The 22572-nt window shown below is 38.7% G+C and overlaps 1 protein-coding gene across 1 annotated transcript; it reads right to left on the reverse strand.

Moving 5' to 3' along the window:
- LOC133886824 (5'-3' exoribonuclease 2-like) lies at window positions 1-5878 on the reverse strand. Its single transcript, XM_062326683.1, has 23 exons — window positions 5470-5878; window positions 5244-5349; window positions 4882-4958; window positions 4561-4752; window positions 4217-4336; window positions 4034-4096; window positions 3780-3929; window positions 3436-3600; window positions 3235-3312; window positions 3025-3135; window positions 2886-2954; window positions 2710-2796; window positions 2468-2563; window positions 2301-2396; window positions 2120-2190; window positions 1754-1882; window positions 1604-1680; window positions 1483-1523; window positions 1213-1287; window positions 983-1119; window positions 780-884; window positions 620-695; window positions 1-530 (listed from the first exon to the last, which is right to left on the reverse strand). Exons 1-23 carry the CDS (start codon window positions 5644-5646, stop codon window positions 120-122), a joined length of 2709 nt encoding a protein of 902 aa, XP_062182667.1. The 5' UTR covers window positions 5647-5878; the 3' UTR covers window positions 1-119.
- Window positions 5879-22572: the final 16694 nt, after the last annotated feature.

Below are 22572 nucleotides of genomic sequence, written 5' to 3' on the forward strand. Positions count from 1 at the left end.
ACAGACGACACAGTTCTTGATCAGCGTAGCATCATCGATGTTTCAGACAAAATATGGTGAGGTGAGACCAAAAACTGCACTAGTTCATCGCATCAGCGCGCGCCATCCCTGAAGAAGTTCTACCAAGCACGGGGCTGCCCGCTCCCTCCGCGTCCGCCTCCGTTCCCACCACAATTATCGCCCCTCGCCCACGGCCTAACCGGCTGCCTCTGAAACGCGCCTCTGCGCTGCTCGTGCGCGCTGCCTCTTCCTGCCCAAGCGCCTCCTGCCGGTCGGAAACCGTACGCGCCACCGCTGTCAAACCTGCTGCCTCTGCTTTGCGCCATGGAGGGCCCATGGACACCTCTCCCGTTGCTGCGGCCGCTGCTGCTCCACTGCGATGTCTCGGCGGCGAAGGGACTCCCTCTCCCGCGTCCGAAGCTGCTGATCCTCGGCTGTGCCTCCACGGCGGAGGCGATGGTTGCAGGTGGTCGGGAACCCGGGTAGGTGTGCCACAGTGGCCTCTTCGAAATGGCAGCTTCAGTTAAAGTCTGCAGAACACATTAGTTCATTCAGGTACGAGATGGCAATTATGATGGCAAATGAGGCATTGCAAGTGCGCCGAAACAAATGAATATACCTTTTCAGGTATTTTGACATGATCAAGTAGTCTTGGAATGGGCTTCACCAGCTCAGGGTTGAAGAACATGAATGATCTGAAAAATACGAGATCATGTAACCAAAAAACTGTTTTTTAGGAACATACCACCCGAAAATGATAGGTTCAAGAGAAAACGTACAGTGTCTGATCATTTCTAATGTCCTCTAGATCTTTTATGGGCGAACAGAAGAAGCCGCTGCCTGTACCATCGTCATCAGCAGGCAACAACCATCCTCCAAGTTCACTAGCAGAGGAGTGAAATTCAACATCAATTGTACAATATTGCTCAGAAAAAAAGGCTTTAGAATGCATCGATGTACCATCAGTTCGGACTTGATGTACCTGGTAGATGGATCAATTAGAAGCTTTTCCGATGAAGAGTCAGATGTTCGCACAAATGCTGCATTGTTTGCCAGAGTATTTGAATTCCTCAGGAAGATCTTCTCTTGCCGAACCGTATTTCTTATCATCTCATGCACCTAACACAAACAAGTATAACACACATAGTTGTGATGTTACATTAAACAAACTTTAGTGTAACGTTAGTATAGATAACAAGCAATTTATTTTACCGCAAGATCGTTCTCCACCGTCTTTGTGGCCGAAAGCAGCAGCTTTTCATCAATGAATGGCAACTTTGTAATACCCTGAAGCAATTTATTTCAGGGAAAACTATCATGAGCGAAGGCTCTTCCTTTCTCATTTACATCTACTAGTGAGGCTTACATATGGCAATCCAAAAAGGTGAAGGTTAGCCACACTAAGTGCCCAGGCAAAGTGCATCAACATTTGAGAAACCTAGTTTGAAAATATTAATTCATATATATGCAAGAATGGCTTACTTGCCACAAGAAACGTTTCCCATGTGTATCAATCTGGAGATCTGGTGAGAAAAAATAATTCCATGTACTTCAATGATATGGTATTCTCATTACATGGCTAACTCTAGAATAATAAATATACCTGACGGATAGAATTTTTGTATCGGAGACTCTTCACTGTCCATCAGTTCTCTATAACATTTTGGTAGTGCACATGAGCTGCAAAGGAAAAAAAACCTTAGAAAAATGCAATAAAGAATGTGCATTGTAAATCTAAGAATGGTTAATGTGCCTTTCTGGTGGCAGAACTGCCATGAGCTGATCGAATGGTCTCAGTGGCTTGTCCATAGTGAAAGATATCTTGAACTGAGATAGTCCTTTGAGATCAGATGCGAAAGGAGCATAATAGAAGGGGTAGTACCTGCAGAAAAAAAAAAAACATGATGTGTTATGCCTAACGACAAAGAATGGAAACATTCGCTCTTGCATATCCATAAGAATTAGCAGTTATATATGTCACTTGCTTGGCACCATTTATCAAGCTTAGTGGTTACTTGGACCACTCATCATAAGATTAGAACGATGAAAGCACACTAGTAAAGTGTATAAGGAGATACATGGATAAATAAAAGTTCAGTTCATAAATATTTCTTCCTACCAGCTCCATGATGGCACGTCTGCAAAATAGTATTGCAGCACCCAACAAAGTCCTTCCAGATACTTTTGAACCTAAATTAAGCAAGTGACAAAGAAAGTCAAAACAATATGGTGTTGCCCCCTTAGCAGGCCTCACAGGCATGAAAATTTTATTTGCATAAAGAAACAAGGAAAATCGTAACCATGTCCTTCTTCAGCTTCCCAACTTCGTTACAGCTCGCGACACCAAACTTTTCCCTGTAGAACCGAGATTTCCACCCTGCTAATCCCAGTTTTATCTGCAATAGATATGTCAAAATTTGCAGACAGGCAAAATATCTGCTGAAATAGGCTTACAGGCGTGACTAACCCAGTCATGTTTACAGGCTCCACTTTTTACAAGGTCTTGCTTGTTACGAAGAGTATCCTTTAAGTTACGCCTCAGCTCTAAGGTATTTGCAGTGATCTAAGCAATGGAGAGATGGTCAAATTGTGTGAGAAATAAATAAATAATACAGAGGGCTTTTTTCTTGAAAAAAAGCAGGGAAGTAATAAGGTATATATTTTCAGTGCTCCTAAAAAAGTAGCAAACATGGGTGAGCTCTTCCCTACATCTGACTTGTCGGAGCTGACGGTGGAAATACTGCATTGTGTTGAAAAAGACTTGACTGTCAAGTCTGGACCATCAGGATATTCTTCCTACATAAGAAATATCATGAGACTGAGATAAAAATAATTGAACTTACCATGATTGAGTACACAAATTTTTAACGGTAACTAATACTCACCACATTGTCAAAGTTTCTTTCATTCCATTCTTTTTGTGCAGCTTGACTCAGTATATTGCGCTGTAACCGCTGCAAGTAATCGACAAATCCAGTTGGGACCAGTGCACACTTTGTCAAGGATTATGAGTTTATAACGTACCTCTCGCAGCTCATATCTTTTGACAAAGATTTTCTCTTCACACATGGACAGTTCATGAATAAACTTTTCTAACCTTGAGACTTTTAGATATGCAGCATGTTTGTCTTTCACCTGTTTTCAGTAGCAAATTAGCAATTCATAGAAGTACATAAAAGCATAACTAAATAGCTAATCACCAATGAAAATAAGATAGTGAGATTCCTCATGTACCTTTTCTGTGTTCACAATATAGCCCCCCATTTTGTTGAAAGTTGTTTTGTACACTTCAATGAGCAGATCAACTGCGTTCTATCCCAACGAAGATTGACCCAAGAAACAATTTAGATTTTTTTTTTTGCAATAGCGAACAAGTAATACATTTTGCCGTTAAGCTATTAAAATCTAAAGGCATACACATAGATACATGCATACCTCATGAATCTCAAGCGAAGGAATGTGAGAAATGAAATCATTTCCAATCAAGAAACAAATAAATATGAAGTCATCTATGAGCCTCTCGATATCCGTTTTGACTATAGGGTTCAATATCATCAAATCAAGCTCCAAGTACTCCCTCAGAACCCATATGTTCAAGAACTGCAAGGAGATGGTGTTATCCGCAAAGTTTTTTTTTTTTAGGGAACAGGAGGAGCAATCCCCTACTGATTATATTATATTAAAGGAAAGAAATAAATAGTCTGGTTAGAAAACTATGTGGATCCACAAAGTTAACATGGAAAACCCCTGGCATCAACGTATCATCTCAGTGAACAAACCTGATATTGTTTCTTGGGAATCTTGCCCTTAGGACTTGCTTCGGTTGCCCGCAGGAACCAGCCTCCACACTTTCTTGATGACTCTTCAGTTTTGAAGAATTCTCTAGCTAAAGCGATACAATTTTCTGGCTGAATTTCATGTATCACATCCTGGTGAAGTTAAAGCAATAGTATTCTTAATTCCATATTTAAAAAAATGTTGCAATCGCATTTTGCTGAGGTCTGGAGTTAGCACTGAGGATGCATTAACAGACCTCCCGCAAAATTGAAAAGTGTAGTTCATGAGATGCCAAAGCGAGCATTATTAGATCCGCATCCTGCAATAAACATTCAGTGTAAATGTAAAAGTGACTTGACAAAAGCAAAGATGCAATATGCCGCAGAAAAATTCCAAATATTTGCATCATACAAATCTGCAAGCAAATAAGATATCGTACCAATCCATACAAACAGTGGCGCGTGTTTGGATCATAATTCTCCCTGCTGCGTTGTGCACGGATGAATGACATGATTTTGTGCTCACCTTCCCCAGGAACGTTTGAATCAGATAGTATCACCTTCAGAACAGACAAATCGTGAACTTAATAATCCTGGAACGACCACTTAACCAAAGTCAATTACTTAAAAACTGAAATCCGCGATCAATTAGCCCCTCATAAGACAACATAACTAGTTAAATAATTTGCAGTGAGACAAGATCAAGATTAAATAAGTCAGTTTTTGCACTACGTACTGCAAGTGAGGAACTAAACAAAGTGCGCGCGCTATCTATCAATCAAACCTTAATGTCTTTCCACCCGGGATCACTATTCAACCGGGCACGTATGTAGTACTCGAGCGCTTTCGAGAGCTTCTCCATGAACTCAGTCCCTGGCGTAATGACATTGGGATCTGAAACCTCGTATGTCTCACGTGGTAGCACCTCCTTGCCTTCGGCTTTGAATCTTTCGCGCAGAATGTTTTCTTCCATTTCCTGCAAATCAGAACATGAATATATATAATGCTGTCCTTTCGAAAAAAAAGAACATGAATATATAGCGCAGCGTACATGCAGACCATCCATAAAGATGCAGAGAACGGTGAGGGGTAAGAGTTTAGTTACCGCGTCTTTGGCGTCCTTGGCTGCCTTGAAGCGCCTGGACCTCTGCTGGTTCATTTTGGCGCGGGGAGCAACACCATCTGCAGTTCAAATAAGAAAAGCTGGCATTCAGTGAGCGAAGTAATTGAGGAAGAACTGCGAGTAAAAAGTTACTGAAATTGCATGCTAAGATATATATCGATGGGGAAGGAAGATTGGGTAGATTCCCGTGCATGCAAGAACAAGGCGTGTGCAGATCAACGCATGCACACATGCGTACGTAGTTGAAAGGCGGGAGCTAAAGAAAATAAATTAATAAGCTTGTATCGACCAAACGCGAGGAAAAATGAAAATTGAAGCATCCATAGACTAGTTTACGTACGTACCGACTGCCAAGTAGAGCAGCTTGGTTGGCCTGACGATGCGGAAGAGGCGATCCATGTACTCGAACATGGCCTCGAACACCTCGTCGAACGTGGTCGGCGGGCACACCTAGGTGACATTTACCAGCTCAAGGGATTCGGTTGAGGAACTCGATCGATCAACATGTTGACGCGCGCGTGCATTCTTTCTCGCGCGCATGGATTGAATCGAAATGTGCATGTTACGCACCTGGTCCTCCGGATGGAAGCAAGGGTGGATGATGCCGTTCATGTCCAGGTAGAGGTTGTCGAAGACGCCATTAGGATTAGGGCTCTCCCCCACCCCGCCGGCGTCATCCTTCTTTGCCGGGACGATGATGCTGGGGTACTTCCCCACAAGCCACTTGTAGAACGAAGGCACCCCCATGGCATGCGACGGCAACCAGCAGCTGCAGGCCTGCAGATAGCTAGCTAGCTAGCTCGCCCGGCCGGCCGGGAAAGAACAGCACACTCGTTGGTGGTGGTCACCGACCTGATCGATCCCTCGCGCTTCTCTTCACCTGTGGTTTCACTGGTTTGCATCTCGCGTCCAGGAGCGGAGAGCTGCTACTAGTAGCAGCAGCAGTTGATTGCTGCGGAGAAGACAAGCTCCAGGAGCGGCTCGGTCGGACGGGCGCGTGGGGAAGAGGGAACGGCCGGCAGGGGTGACATGACATGACATGCCATGGCGCCGACCGATGCGTCCACGTGTGCGGGCATGCACGCCTACCCGCCGCCTACAAGAAGCTACGTACCTTGCTTGCTGCAGAACGTACAATACACGGGGAAGCTACGTGCAATAATAAAAACTAGCTAGAGATTGTTTCAGACTAGGTAGATCGGGGCTCTTTGTTGCGCCGGCTTTGAATAAATGTTATCTTGAAATATTGTATGATTAGTAGTAGTTTTAGTAGCTTGTGAAGTGTACTAAATTTTTTGCTGTTAGTATTTGTTATTGTAAGAGGAATATTAGATTCATCTAGACTCATGTATGTAATATATATATATATATAATATTGGTGGAGCATATCTACATTACTAATATGAAACTAATAAAATTTGTTTCGTATTAACGTACTGATTTTTCTATCGTTAGTATATGTTATGGAAAGTGAGATGTTAGATTCATTTGGACTCTTATATGTAATATACATATATAAATATAAATATATATTTGTATCTCTATATATTTATTTATATATATACACATATATATAATATATTGATGGACAATAGTTATATTAGTAATACGAATGTAAAAAAATTTGTTTTGTGTTTTTTTAGTTTTAGTTTTTTCTTTACACTTTAGATTATTTTAGTCAATTTATTAATATAATTAATTTTCCTTTCACATTTTCCTGATATTTTCAAGAATAAAAAATATATTATATATATAAATACATTTATACATATACGTCTATACATATATGTATATAACGGTGGGTGAGGCTCTACTACATTAGCAGTGGCCTCAGCCCTCGAGTACTACGAGTTATACTACGTTAGCATGTAAGCTAGGAGTAGTGACAGGTGCTACAGGTCAGGGTTTCCACGAGAAATATCTCGATACAGGCAGGCATTCTGATTAGACGCGACGACACACTTCACCATGAGTTTGACTGAGACTGAATACTTACTATAGAGCCATTGTTTGTGGCGACGGCAGTGTCCTGTCGAACTGTCATACTAGCGGACAGCTCCAATTTTTCATGGGATAAATGCAAAAAAACCCCCTAAAAGTCACTTGGATTTTAATTTTCTCCTCCAAAAATTGTTTTGTTGCAAAAAATTTCTCAAAGGTTTGATTTTGTTGCAAAAACACCCCAAAAATTCAAAACAATTTAAAACAAATTACAAAAAATTCTAAAAAAAACTAGAGACAATTATAAGACCTTTTGTGAAATTTTTTTTCAAAAATAATATCCTTTGCATCATATTTCATGGAGAGTAAGTTTGAAAAAAAAGAAAAACGTGCAACTCATTTATTAATTCGAGTTAAATGCATAGTTAATTATTTACTAATCCAAAAATCATGAAACAAAATTTTTTAGTCTTCTTACATGATCCTCTATCTTGTAAAAATACATGAAATCTTGAAATAGTTATTGTAACGTGCAGGATTCAGTAAATGGGTTGCAGATAGATTAATTCATAACTAATCCATAACACCCCCAAAATTAGTGAAACCACTTTTATTAGTTTACTTAAACAATTATTTGTGTAGGAAAAATAATGGTAGACATGAAAAAGTTAAAATAACATGAGTTAATAAATGAGCTGCACATTTTTCTTTTTTTTCCAAACTTCCTCTCCATGAAATATGATGCAAAGGATATTATTTTTGAAAACAAATTTCACAGAAGGTCTTTGAATTGTCTCTAGTTTTTTTTAGAATTTTTTTAATGATTTTTTTTATTTTTTTGAATTTTTAGGGGGTTTTTTGCAACAAAGTCAAACTTTTGGGGGGCTTTTTGCAACAAAACAACTTTTGGGGGGGAAAGTCAAAATCCAAGTGACTTTTGGGGGGGGGGTTTGCAGTTTTCCCATTTTTCATGGACATTTCCTGTTGCAAGTTGTGAAAGGTGTACCAAAGATAAAGTGAGACGTCACACAAGTGTATGCATCTTTAACATGCCATGAATTGGGCCGGAAAAGGGGCGCACATTTGTGCTTCTGCGTGGTAAAAAGATGACATATTATAGAGTGAATCCATGGATATATGACTAGACCAGCCTCCAACTTTACAAGTACCACTAAAATATCGTATTGCATAATTTCTTTATGCTGGGCAGGTAATTATCTTGATTTGACAAGATTTATCATCAATATTTTCTCTCTACATATTTTTTATTGATTACATACATGGTTTCATTCTTTTTTTAAACAATCTATATATCAACCGAGATCTAAAACACAACTTTACCATTGACCTCTAGTAAAAGAAGTTACACTTTGGACATGGGCGCAACCTCTAAAACACAACTTTACCATTGAAAGTAAGATATTTTTTCATATGAGTCTTTATGGAAATAATTTAAGTGTAAATCCTAATCATTTCTGACTTGGGGAAATAACTGATGATTTATCATCAGTAACTTATGATCCTATTTTGGTTAAACTATGTGTTAATGTTACATTGAAATTATTACCTGGCCGTAGTAAACGGCCAGTTAATACTGATCGAGCATAGTTACACATGCTGAGTGCTGATAGCAGTCAAATCAAAGTGACTGCAGAAGGGTCTAACTAGCATATAATACAAATATTTTACGTTTAGGATTAGGATAGTTTGGAGATAATGGTGGTTGTATCAACTTTCATGACACCTTGCCTTTCCCTTAACTTTCCAAAGTCCTGCCAACTTTTTACAAACTCAAGACAAGTGCTTTGGCAAAGATAGGCCACCTTTCACCTATTAACCCTAGCAGGAAACTTGAAAGTTGCATCTATCATACATGCATGGAGCTGTACAAACAGTAAAAAAAAAGAGGCCAGGTAAAGTTAAAAGATTCCACGCACGCACATGATGGCCACTACTCAAAATATTTCATGCACTAGTGTTTAGTGATGGCGAGTATACACGATTATCGTCAGATAAAGACCTTTTGCATGCTCCTTGCCAATCAATAAACTAATCTTAAAGTCATGAAGCTACTAATGCAAAGCAAAGTCCACTAATAGAATATTTTGAGTCATGAAGCTACTACTGCAAAGCAAAGTCCAGGCTTCCCAGTTCAATTAGTAATCATAATCTATATATCTTAGCATCCGCTGCAGTCTATTATAACAATCTATTTGCTTCTTTTGTTTGTGAGCTCGAAAGTTTTTTAGCATTCCTAGAATCTAATAGAGCAGAAATTGCTCCCTATAAATCCGATGCATGTACCTAGAGGTGAAATATCACATCATAAATCTTCACATTCTAGCATCAATTTGGTACGTTCAGATTAACAATAATGCCTTTCCGTCACATTTTAGCAAAGAGCTCTGCTCTCCATTACAAGGAGAAGAAAAGTTAGAAAGGCAAAAAAGCGAGGAAGATAAAGGAAGAATCCCCTTTTTTGAAAAAGAAAAGAAACAGGAGGAATTTTCAACTAGAAATGGTTAATAGAACTATAGAAGAGACATGAAAGACCAAGCAACTATTGTTTGCCTATTTGATATGTCCTCAAAAATGAGATCCAGATATGGGGGAAAGAAGAACAATGTCCTGAGCTAGGATGTTGCTTTGCTACTTGCAGTGCTTTGATTTGCTTGAACAACGCCCCTGACATACCAGCAAAAAATTTCCATGCACTGACAAGGTTGGATGAAAATAGAGCCAAGTGCCAGGTGCTTTAAACTAGTGCATTTTAAGTCCTGCTACAATCTTAATTTGTATTGTGCTCTTCAGTTTTCGAGGAAAATAACAGAGTTAACTCCATGTACATTTTGTTGTTCTTTTGTAGCTAGCATTGAAAGCTGGTGTATTTTATGACAGAGTATCGAACAGGACTATTGGGGGAACCATTCAACAACTCAGGTAAAATACAAACTCAATCTACCAGTTTCTATGTTCCTCTCATTTAGGCATCTCTTCTCTTGCAAATAATCATTCTTCCGTGTGGTTGCTGATTATTCTACCAGTTTCTGAAGCTAATCCTCACGTAACAATGGGTACAAAACATACCTCTCACCTGAAACTAAAGATTCGGTAAAAGAAACTGATGATTTGGTGTGGTTACTGATTATTTTACAACATATTATTCTACCAATTTCATCACATTTAGACATCTCTTCTCTTGCAACTCAATCTACCAGGTGCTTTATAACAGTTCCAAAACACAGGCCTCAACAAGGGTGGTGGCAAAGGGAGGAGCCCAACAGGGGTCAGACGGGGGCGGGTTGGACGTGTCGGCAACAAGGGGCGGGGGCGAGGGCGCCCGACGACCAGGGCTCACCGTTGTTGTCGCCGTCGCCATCTCGAGTTCACGGGTTGTGTGGTGCTGCTAGGTCCTGCGAACTACCCGCTTAGAACCGCTCCAATGAAGCGGGTAGTGTCGCGGCATTTTGTGGCCTTGTGGTGCAGGCCGCTCGAATTTCATCATATTTCTGAAAATTAGGACACCAAAGTATGAGAAGAACAACCAACGATGATATCATCTGCATAAATAGTTAATCATTACCATGCTTGACACAAAATAAATAGTTGATCATTACCATCTCAAATGTCTTGTTCACTTTTCCCATTACAAAAAAAAAAAATTCAAGCAAGAAAGTTTTTAACCTATCATACCATACTCTAGGGGCTTGTTTTGATCCATACAAAGCTTTAGACAGCTTGTATGCATGATCTGGATATTTAAGATTTTTAAAACTAGGTGGTTGCTTAACGTAAATCTCTTCATTAATGTACACATTCATAAAAACATTTTTGACATCCATTTGATATAATCTAAAACCTTTAGATGCAGCAAAGACTAAAAGAATTCTAATAGCTTCTAGTCTAGCAACCGGAGCAAAAGTTTTCTCAAAATCTAGCCCTTCTATCTGTGTAAGACCCTAAGCCAGAAGCCTAGCTTTGTTTCTAACAACAACACTATCCTCACTTTGTTTATTTTTGAAAACTCATATAGTACCGATAAGAGTATGACCCAGAGGTGCTAACACTAACTTTCAGATTTTGTTGCGTTCAAAATTTTCAAGTTCCTCATGCATAGCATTGATCCAAGATTCGTTAGTTAATGCATGTGAAACATCTTTGGATTAAAAAGAAGCAACAAAAGTTGAATGAGTATGAGAATTAGAATCAATAAATCTAGATCGTGTGACTCGCTCATGCAAATCTCCAATCATTTGATTAGGTGGATGACTTCGCTGAATGTGCAAATGAGCATTGACTCCAGAAGCAATCTCTCATTCTCCTTCAACATGCATAGATGATGTAGTAGCTTGAGGATATCCAACTGTAGCCGAAATAGTCGAAGCTGCAAAGGGATCTACAGCTGATTGTGTCATAGGAATTAACATCTCATCCTCCTTCTCCTCATCATCATCCACAAATATGCTCTTAGACTCCCCTTGAATAAATATACTTGTACCTGCATCATTTGGTCTAGTTCTAGGACTAGGCTCATAAAAAGTAACCTCACAGTTTTCAACCATTTTGTTTGTCTCCAAAATAAGCACACGACAACCACGAGTATGAGAGAGATATCCAAAAAAAATATCATCCATTGATCTGGACTCAAACTTATCTAAATTTCCAAATTTCAGCACAAAACACTTAGATCCAAAAACTCTAAAATGAGATACACTAGGCCTATGTCCAAACCGCATCTCATATGAAGTTTTACCCAGTTTAGATCTCAAAAAAACACGGTTGAAACATAACAAGCAGTAGATATAGCTTCAGCCCAAAATTTTCTAGGAGTAGAAAATTTATCTAATATGGTCCTAGCCATCTCAACCAGAGTTCTATTTTTTCTTTTGACTACACCTTTTTGTTGAGGTACTCTAGGTGATAAAAATTGATGCTCAATTCCTTTTTCAGCACAAAAGTGATCAAAAGAAGAATTCTAAATTCAGTTCTATTATCACTTCTAAATGCTCTCAAGAATCCTGGGAGATTACCGACAATCTAAGAACTAAACTTCTAAAATAATCAAAAGCTTCATCCTTAGATGCCATAAAGTAAACCCAAGAATATCTAGAGTAGTCATCAACAATAACAAACACATACCATTTATCTCTAAAAGATTGAACTTTAGAAGGACCAACAATATAAGGTGTAAAAGTTAACCTAGCGCATTTGTCATAACCATTGTAATAGATGGATGTGAACCTAAATAAATTTTACCATGTCTAAAAAAAAGCAAACAAACTCATTATCACTCTTAAGGTTAGGCAAGCCACAAATAAGATATAAATCATTAACTCGAGTGAGATGATCTATACCAATATGACTAAATCTACGATGCCAAAAGAATATATCTTTAGAATATTAGCAACATGACATTTAATCTTAGAAGAAGATGATGTGTCAAAATCAGCTTTAAAAACTCTTCCAAACTGCGAGATTCTAAAGACCATATCACTGGAAGCTCCTAATATTTTGCACTCATTTTTCTTAAAGCACATCTCAAGGTCTTCATCAATCATTTGTGAGAGTTAAATTTTAAGTTCTCAACTAGAGTAATATTCTTGAACATAAACTTGTCATTTACCTGTATCGTACCTTTTGCAACAACTGAGGTAGAAGAAGTATCTCCAAAAGTAACACTTTCAGTACGAGATGCACGTACAAAGGAGGTGGACAAATTCTTATCAACGAACATGTATCATGAGCATCTGGAATCGACTAGCCAAATGTTCTCCTTCCTCACTCGAGAAGCCTACAAGGAAACAAAAGATGTTGAGGCCTCAGTACTGGGTTTAGTAATAAAGCATTTAGGAATCCAGTACTGAGTCACTCGACTAACACCGCGAGTAGGCAAAACCAACACTTATCTATATGTTCTTGATTTAGTTGAAACCTAAATCTTATCTATATGTTCTTGATTTAGATGAATCTAAAATCAGGTTCATATTTTTCTTTCCCTTAAAAAAAGTTTCTAAAGTTTCTTTCAAGTAATCAACCTGTTTAGAAAGAGTTGGACACTTATCACAACCAACACTCATGAGTTTCTTTTGTTTACGAAAATTAGAGCATGAAAGAAACTCATGAGTAATCATGTTATTAGCTATTTGAGAAACTCTAGCATTAGCATCATGTAACTTTAATTCAAAAATTGAGAAATTGGAACATGAAGTTGAATCAAGCAAATTAGATATTGAACACCTGACATTTTTAACATGTTTGCAATTCAACACAATAAGTTTCTCATTTTTCTCAATTTGTTCTATGAGTTTCTCAAGAGTAGAAGCATGAACATCTCAAAGAGAAGTGAGCTCAGAATAAATTAAGTCACATAACTTGTAAGCATCATCACCATCAGGAATTAAACTTTTAAATCTTGCAATTTCAGAATTAAACGATTCAATTAAAACATCATATTTCTTAATTTTTTTGTTACGTTTCTCTAAGAGAGTACCAAGATGAATAATAATATTAGATAAATCATCATAAGTAGGTAATATCTCATTACCATCGCTGTCAAGTTCATCCTCGATTGAGCTTTCTTTGTTACTTCCCATAAGACACAACCCAGTTAGATCATGCAATGTCTTGCTCTTGGATGTTGTGTTATCCTCGCTGCCGTCACCTTATTGTTCTCTAGAATTACATATGGCTTGTAGACCTTTTCCCATATTGCAAAGCTCTGTGCTTGAATGTAGGCATCCATCTTCACCTTTCAGGACTGAAAATTAACTCCATCAAAAACACAAGGTTTTGTGGAATACCTACCTGAAGCCATATTTCTAATTACCAATTAAAATCAATTAGAAAAGATTAAGTCTCTGATACCAATTGTAGGATCCAAAATGCGCAAAATACTCAATCAGAGGGGGGTGAATGATTGCGGAAACCAAATTCAAAGATTAACACACCCAAATTGAAAATCGATTTAAACTTGGTATTCCACTCAAAATAGATTGCACATAGTCTAGTAAAACAAAAGTGGAGAAAGGTCCGACAGTTCGATTGCTTCCAAATTTAGTCAGTAGAAATTAGATTCAAATACGAAACTAAACAATCAAGAATTATGCCTAGTTGAAACAGACTGTACCAACCAGAATCGAGTAGGCCAAAAACCTAGTCGAGTTGACCAAAAGTTACTCGAGATTAAATCAAAGCAACTCAAAAAAAATTTAATCAAACACTAGATATTCTAGTAAAATTTTGGATAGATTAAACCAATATGATACTCGATAAATACGAAATCAATCTAAAATCAAAATCATGCACGTAGAATATAGAACAGTGAGAAAATACCGAATCAACAACTCATCAACTTACGAAACTTAATTCTTCATTACATAGATGAGTTTACAAGATACCTCGCCAAAGTATCCAATAAGAATTTCCACAAAACCCCAAAACCTAGATAGATCTACTCTCTAGATTAAAAGTCTAAATCTGACACACATTGCCCTGACCGAGACCCTATCAATATATATAGCCTCCAAAACCAGCCATGGTTTGGAAACAACCTGGTCGTATCCTATCATGACACAAACCATACCAAAACTCATTCACCCATAACAGAATCTAACTTGTGCTCAGTCCCACTCCGACTCCGACTAGCACCCGATTCCTTATGGAACTGAACTCTCCAACCAATCATATCGCAGTCCGACCTTGCCATGTATTCGAACGACTCCATCATTTGAACACATTATCTGATTGCCCACGACCTCACATGTTTGCACTTCCGACAACGCACCTAGTTGCACACCAACAACCTTGTCTTCACGTACACTATTCTTTAGCTCGAACGTCCCGCATGATATCCTCGATCACCGCGACCTCAGTTCCTCCTGAACCTAGTTGCAAAATCTCAATTCCTCTCTGAACTTAGTTCGCCGATACGTCATTGACCTTGTTCGCTTTCGAGCAACACCTGTATATGAATCAAACAACAATCGAGTACGAGCACAAATCCTTCCCGACGTGACTCAAGATCAGTTCACGCAACACCACGTAAACTACAAGCAAAACCAACATTCTAACATAAGCATACCTAAGTATTGATAGCACATCAAACCAACTATACTATCCAAGCAATATCATAGCAACTCATGAACACCAACATAATGTCATTATACTAAATCACTTTGCTCTTTCAATTTCATCATTCAAACCATTTTTTTATCAAATGATCTCACAAGGTCGTGTGAACACTGGATGCATCGCCGGAACAATTTTTTTCAGAAAGCAAACTTTTCTGCAGAATTCCACTATTCCACACACCGGATAATCTGGTGACGACACAACCTTAAACACCAGACTATCCGGCGTGTACAAAATTTGGCGGTGTCATTTTCCGCTATCAACAAAACCCCTGCAGGTGTTATTGCAGCTAAAGAGTTGAGGAGGGTTTCTCAATTAGGAGTGACACACAGGGGGATAATGCAACTTTCACGATTACAATTTATAAATGGACAGAATTTTGTATTAAAGCCGTGGCTGGCACGCCAGTATCTCGATCGATATTGCAGCCGAGTAGGAAAAATTAGACATCTCAATATACAGTGACTCGAAGCCACGTGAAACCCGGTCGTTGAGTACTCTTAAAACATTCCATGCACGCACATGATGGCCAGTACTCTTAAAACATTCCATGCACGCACATGATGGCCAGTACTCTTTTAAAAGACTCCATGCAAGCACATGACCGCCAGTACTCTTAACATTCCATGCAAGCACATGATGCCCAGTACTCTTAAAAGATTCATGCACGCTAGTGTTCACATGATGGCCAGTATGTGTGCAGAATCGATCTGGACTTGCTAAAACATCCCTGTAAGGGGACGGTAAAGGCCCACTCAAAGATTTACCATCTTTCCCGACGGCTATTTGAAACTGGTCGGCGGTTTGTTGTTCTTTTCAGAACTTTTATCGCATGACTGACAACATTTTTAGTGTAATTTAGACACTTCCCAGGAGTGAAAACTAATCAGAGATAAAAAAAATTTACTAACAGTCATTCACAGAGAAACCATACCCTATAAAAAAGGTACAGAAAATGTACTATATCATCAGCCACTTAGCAATATGATCCTTTGAAAATATTGGAACCGTCATCCACTTAGCAATTTGCCCTCCTCTCCTCTACCTTTTGTTGCCCTGGGAAAATATTCGATCTTTAGTTTTTAGTTTAATGTTGTTTCCAATGAGAGGAACACAGAGGCACAAACAAAATAAAAAAACTTGCATTCTTTATTGATTTTCAGAAATTTTACAAGACTCAGTTTTACCTATATCTCTGCATGGCGCCTTAATAAGCAGACGATTGTATAGTTCCTAAATCTTGAGCCTCGTGATAACTCTAGTTAAATACATAGGTAAGTTCATGCCTACAGAATACCTTTGATTAAACTGCATCAAACGGTCATCGTCGTCAAACCTCATGCATTGTAACTGTAAATGTGTGATATGCATATATGCAGCAAACAAAAGAGCACTGCTAGGTTCATCACTCTTGCAAGTGACTTAATGCCATGTTTTGTCATGCGCGGAGTTCACACCGAAAGCCTTGAATTGTGTTGGCATGGTCGGTTGCGAACATTATGTGTCCAGCCTTGTCGGTCAGGACATGATAAGGTTTTCCGGACTCACCGGTCACGGAAAATAATGAATCAAACATAAGACTTTCTACTTGCACTACCACATAAACCCCAATCGATGACCGTCTACCAGTGCCGGTTTGCCTAGCACCAGCAATAGTAAGGTATCATTGTTGGTCCATAACGACCACGGGCCAAAAAATTGAAGAGTCCATTGGAACCAGCAATGGTACCACTTATCATTGCCGGTTCATAACACGAACCAGTAGTGGTATATCACTGCCGGCTCGTGGTACTGACCGATAGTGATAAGAAGTCTATCATTGCCGGTTAATAACACAAACCAGTAGTGGTACATCATTGTTGGCTCGTGGCACTGACCGGTAGTGATAAGGAGCCTATCACTGCGGGTTTCTTCCACCAACCGGCAGTGACACGGGCATTGCTTTTCCGAGAGGACGTGTTGGCCAAACTTGAAAGTTTAAAATTTACACAAACTTGATGCATTTTATTCAAAGACATGGAGGTGGCAATTTCTTATCAAAAAAGCATGGATGTTATGGCCTATTACACCCAAAAAGCAACATTTGGACTCTAAAAGAGCATAATTAAGCATATGCTAGTCCTAGCTCCTATGCTATCTTCTGCTCCTTCGATGGCGGACCATCATCGTTGTCATCATCGCTGTCGACGATGATGGGGTCGTCCTGACCTCCATAGGTGATGACGGCCTCCTCCTCATCCCCGGAGCTCGTCTTCTCGAGCTCGTCCCAATCAATGCTTCCATCATTGTCATCGAAGGCCTCGGTGGTGGCCACATCCTTGGAAAAATCATCATCTTCAGAGCCCTCAGTGCCGGCCACCTTCTCTGATGACTCGTTGTCATCCTCTGAGTTCATCGGCATGCGCTGATTCTGCGGCAATGGGCCAACGCCTAGGAAGTTATCCCACTCATAATGGTACGGAGAAGAGGACCGGTCATCGTTGGAGGAGGAGAAGGAGCAATCATTGGAGGAGGCCGGCATTGGCTCCTCCTCCGATGAGCATGGTGGTTGGACCGGAGGAGAGGCTAGAGGTGGCAACTGTGGAGGAGTTCTGGCCATGACTGGATCGGAAGCTAATGAAACTAATTTGTGCAGTGGTTTAGAGGAGGAGGAGTGATGTCATGGATGCAATAAGGAGGTCAGGGAGGGAGAATGTTATAATGGCCGTTCAAGGAAGACGAAGCACCTAAGAATAAAGGGACGCTGCCCATGTAGTTTTAATGGTAGAAAGAAACAAAGGAGGTTGTTATGATTTCTCTACCGGCTGGTAAGGACAACCGGTAGTGATAGGGGCTGTGAATCCACGTGCATGTCTATCACTGTCGGTTGGTAATTTGTACCGACATAACTATGACCTCTATTTAATCATCTTGACTTTGTCATTTCTCTACGACATATGTGAGAATTTACTATAACACTAGTGAGAGCAGAGTTCTTTCTTCTTCCTTCCCCTTCTAACTTGGAGGTTTGAAGGAACGTGGTGTTCTTTTCATTATTATGTTATCTTCTTTTTGGTAGATCTACTTCTATTGTATTGTGATGGCTCATTTTAATCCTCACCCTCGGAGGGTTACAGTCAGCCAACTTGTCACTCGCCACCTGGGTCTCATTTTGGGATGTAAAGTTCATCTAATCCGAAGCAGGTGGATGACCGTTGGTGCTGTTGTCCAGTACGCCTTGGGACCCAACAATGATGTGATGACCTGGATTGCCTTTGATCCCCATGATAACTATTGCTATATTCTCTGCTCGTTACCAAAAAATGTTCTATTTCTGCATTGTCATATGTACACTGTTGATGATGGCAACGTTGTCTTCAGTAGAGTAAGCCATGTGGAGAGGAACATGGTCCGGTGATCCGACTACCAGTTTAGACATCAGGAGGGTTTTTTAAAACTGCTGCAATGAACTTTTATATATATATATATATATATATATATATATATATATATATATATATATATATATATTATATGAACTTATATATATGTATTATATATGAACTAGTTTATGTAATAAACTTTTATGTATTATGGTGTAATTTGTATTTATTAATATTAAGTTACTTCTCTTTCCAACTTTTTCTTTGCTTCTTTTATGTTCTAGTTACCAATTTGTATTTTTTAGTTGCATTTTATATTGATAGTATAACTGCTGGTTCTAGTGATGGAAGTGGTTGATCATCCTTTTCATCATCTTGATCAACTTGGGGCACCATGGAGGTGTGTGGAGTGGAAGTTGAAGATACATCTTCGTCATCCTCCTTAGGCTTAATATCCTCAATCGTCATATTCTTCATCACATCTCTTAAGGGTTCATCTCCTACATCATCATAAAAAATACCTTTTCCTTGGGAGCTATTAGATTCAACAAACTCCACATCACAAGTTTCTTCAACAAAGCCAGTGGTATTGTTAAATACTCGATATGCTTTTGAGTTCGATGCATAACCAACAAAAAAACCAATATCACAACGTTTTTTAAACTTGCCTAGGCGTTCTCATTGCTTATAGATAAAGCACTTACACCCAAACAACTGGAAGTAGGAGATATTGGCACTACTACAGAACACCATCAGCACTGAAGACGTATCAATGTTGGTTCTTAAATTCCTGCACGCAAACAACAACTGAGGAGATAAGAACCGGCACTGATATATCAGTGCCAGTTCCAGCCCAGCATTGATAATCAGTATCAGTGCTGGTTCTATTTACGAACCGTCACTGAAAATTGTTACTGTCACAGCTCATCTTAAAAAATTCGTAACTTTTCACACGAAGTCGGATGGGGAAAAATATTATATGAAAATTATAGTTCTCGATGAGATCTACAACTTTATAGTTGAAATTTTTTTAATTTGAGGTCATTTAAATGCCAAAAGTGGTAAAACTTTATACGATAATTATAATAAAGTTGTAGCAGTGGTCGATGATAGCTCACATTAAAAAAATTTATAACTTTTTCACACGAAGTCGGATGGGGAAAAACTTTTATGAAAATTGTAGCTCTCAACGAGATCTATAACTTTTTAGTTGATCACTTTTTTATTTGAGATCATTTAGATATCCAAATAGCTATTCAAACATTGGATCAGAAGACGTTAAAATGATTTATTTTGCTACTATACTCACGAACGGACGATAGCTGAGATGGTTAGAGGGTTCATGCGTGTGCACAGGAGGTCTTGAGTTCAAGTCTAGGTTACTGGATGCGAGCGAATATCACGTGAGTTTGCGAATATTAGGTGTGGTCAGGTGGGCAGCATCTGGTCGGGTACCTTTGGTCGCAAAAAAAAAGAAACTTTTTTTGGCCCGAAAACATTGAATCGAGACAGACTTTCAATGCAGGTTGGTAGCTCTAACCAGCAATGGTAGTGGATTATCATTGCCGGTTGGAGCCACCAACCAACACTGATAATAATTGTCAGTGTCGGTTCCATACCCAGCATTGATAGTCAGCGACTATCAGTACCAAGTAATCAGTGTCGGTTCAAAACCTGTCACTGATGACAATTTTGAACCGGCATTGGTGAGGTGTTTTGGTGTAGTGTGGGTTTCCTCCTAATGAGAAGCTCGTATGGTGTCTTCTTCAAAAGTTGGTGGAGATACACTCGGTTAGATGTATGACACGCTGTATTGATTGCTTTCGCTCAAAACTTATCTGGTGTACCATACTCATCTAATATTGCTCTTGCAAAACTCATCAAGGTCTTGTTCTTCCTCTCCACCACACAATTTTATTGAGGGGTGTAGGTTGAAGAAAGCTCATGCTTGATGCCTCTATCATCACAATAATCTTCAATTTGAATATTCTTGAATTCCATGCCATTGTCACTCTGGATCTTCGTAATTTTGGCTTCAAACTCATTTTGAACCTTTTTTTGCAAACTTATTGAAGACCCCAACGGTCTTGCTCTTATCATCTAAAAAGAAAGTCTAAGTATATCTCAAATAATCATCAACAATGACAAGATAATAGATATTACCACCAAGACTTTTGTAGGTAGTTGGTCTAAAGAGGTCCATGTGTAAAAGCTTTAAGGTTCTTGATGTAGACATCATTGACTTATATGGATGAAAACTTGCAACTTTCTTTCCTGATTTGCAAGCACTACACAACTTGTCCTTCTCGAACACTACATCTATCAAACCAAACACCATTCTATTCTTAAATGCTTTCTTGAGTCGGCTCATTCCAGTGTGTGCAAATCGACGATGCCAAAGCCAACCCATAGATATCTTGGTGAAGAGGCATGTTATCAAGATAGCTTCATTAGAGGAAATCTACAAGATAAATATGTCCATGTCTAAAACCTTTAAAGATTATATCATTATGCTTCTTGCTAGTTATGAAAACATCAACATCACTAAATAAATATGTGAAACCTAAATCACATAGTTGAGCTACGAAAAGTAAATTAAAACTAAGAGACTTTATTAAAAGCACATTAGAAATAGCAAGATCATTGGACATTTTCACCTTACCCAAACCTACCATCTTCACCAAAAGTAACTTTATCATGATCGCCCACTTCATCTTCTAGAGTGGTGAACATCTTTATATTGCCAGTCATATGTTATGTGCATCCACTATCAAGCACCAAATACTTTTCACCGACTTTATAGTTCACCTACACATATGGGATCAAGCCTTTTGTTTAGATACCCAACCAAGTTTGGTACCTTTCATGTGAGACACAAGAGCTTTAGGCACCTAAAGTTGCCAAGGAAGCTTGCTCTTAGCTTGAGTTTCAATGAATTTAGCCATGACTTTTCCACTTTTAAGCTTATGCAATAGAAAATGATGATAATTGAAAGTGGACTTGTATTTAGGAGACAAAGTAGGAAGGGGTTTACTAGGAATTGGACACTCCCTTGTGTGGTGGCCGGTGACCTCGCAAATCATGTTAGATCCATCGACCCTCATAAAGTGAACCCAACAATGGTCCAAAGCATAAAAAAAGAAACCAAGGACTATGTATTGGAGTGTATTTTCTGGAGTTACAATTGAAGAAATACATATTTTTACCCTACAACTTTAGTTATGTGTTTCTCTCCATGAATGTTCTACTCTTTTTGAGCAATGCAACATTAGAAATTAGGACTAACTAACTTATGGTGGCCTATGTACATTTTTCACTGGATCTTCCTGATCATCCGGCCAGACATTACTAAGATCGTTGTCTTGGACTCACAAAATAATCCAAAAGAAACCTACTAACCTACTATTAACTTGCTACAAAGGTAAACACGGTCATTTTATTATTGCTCTTGTAATCTTTAATTTGGTTGAATCTAAGTCTACTTACAGTAATAATCATACACATACAGAGTGTACATATGATACATCAAGAAGAGTGTTAGACACCGATCATACGCGTAAAAATGGATAATCCGATATGACTTTCCTTGTAGGAAGAAGGGCTTAGGCAACAATTTATCTGCTTTTTATGTAATGGAATTCATGCACGAATTCACCAGAGGCATGTCGTTTCGGGTGACCGATGCTGAGGTAGGCGGCATACATATTGATGACAAATTTTCAGGTCTGATACGTGTTCATAATGATTGATTTCTTCAAATTTTGAAATTACAGCTCCTCAAGCTGGCCACAGATTGACTCTTGCCTATTGAAATCAATGCACTTCAAAAACAACTTGCAAGATTCATCAATGATCAAATCATCAGACCAATCGATAAGTACCATGAACTTGGCTAGTCAATCTAATTACCTTCATCTAACAAGAAAAGACAGAGTTTAGATCCTTCGATTAGTAAGAAACATTAAACTTTTTATCCTTATTATAATGAAATTTGACATGTATGTGGTGTATATATACTATGATGAGATTTGATGTTTTATGACTTAAATTTATATGTGCTTGTGTATATATACTGTGATGAAACTTGACGTCTCGTGAATTAAATTTATATGTGCATAACTATAAATATACCGAACACTATTGATGGCAATGGCAAAAATTGAAAATAGGCACAGTATTAATGGCAAATGCCAAAATTTGAAAAGGACGGGAAACACCTATCATTGCGGCAGTGATATGT

This window comes from Phragmites australis, chromosome 12, assembly GCF_958298935.1.
Source record: "Phragmites australis chromosome 12, lpPhrAust1.1, whole genome shotgun sequence".
NCBI classification, from domain to species: Eukaryota; Viridiplantae; Streptophyta; class Magnoliopsida; order Poales; family Poaceae; genus Phragmites; species Phragmites australis.

Excerpts from the sequence above, each read along its gene's own strand:
- LOC133886824 (XM_062326683.1), bottom strand. The coding sequence starts at position 5,646 with ATGGGGGTGCCTTCGTTCTACAAGTGGCTTGTGGGGAAGTACCCCAGC. Across the intron at positions 2,797-2,885 it reads AAAGAAACTTTGACAATGTG|GAAGAATATCCTGATGGTCC; the intron begins GTGAGTATTAGT and ends TTTCTTATGTAG. Across the intron at positions 2,564-2,709 it reads TCAGCTCCGACAAGTCAGAT|ATCACTGCAAATACCTTAGA; the intron begins GTAGGGAAGAGC and ends TCCATTGCTTAG.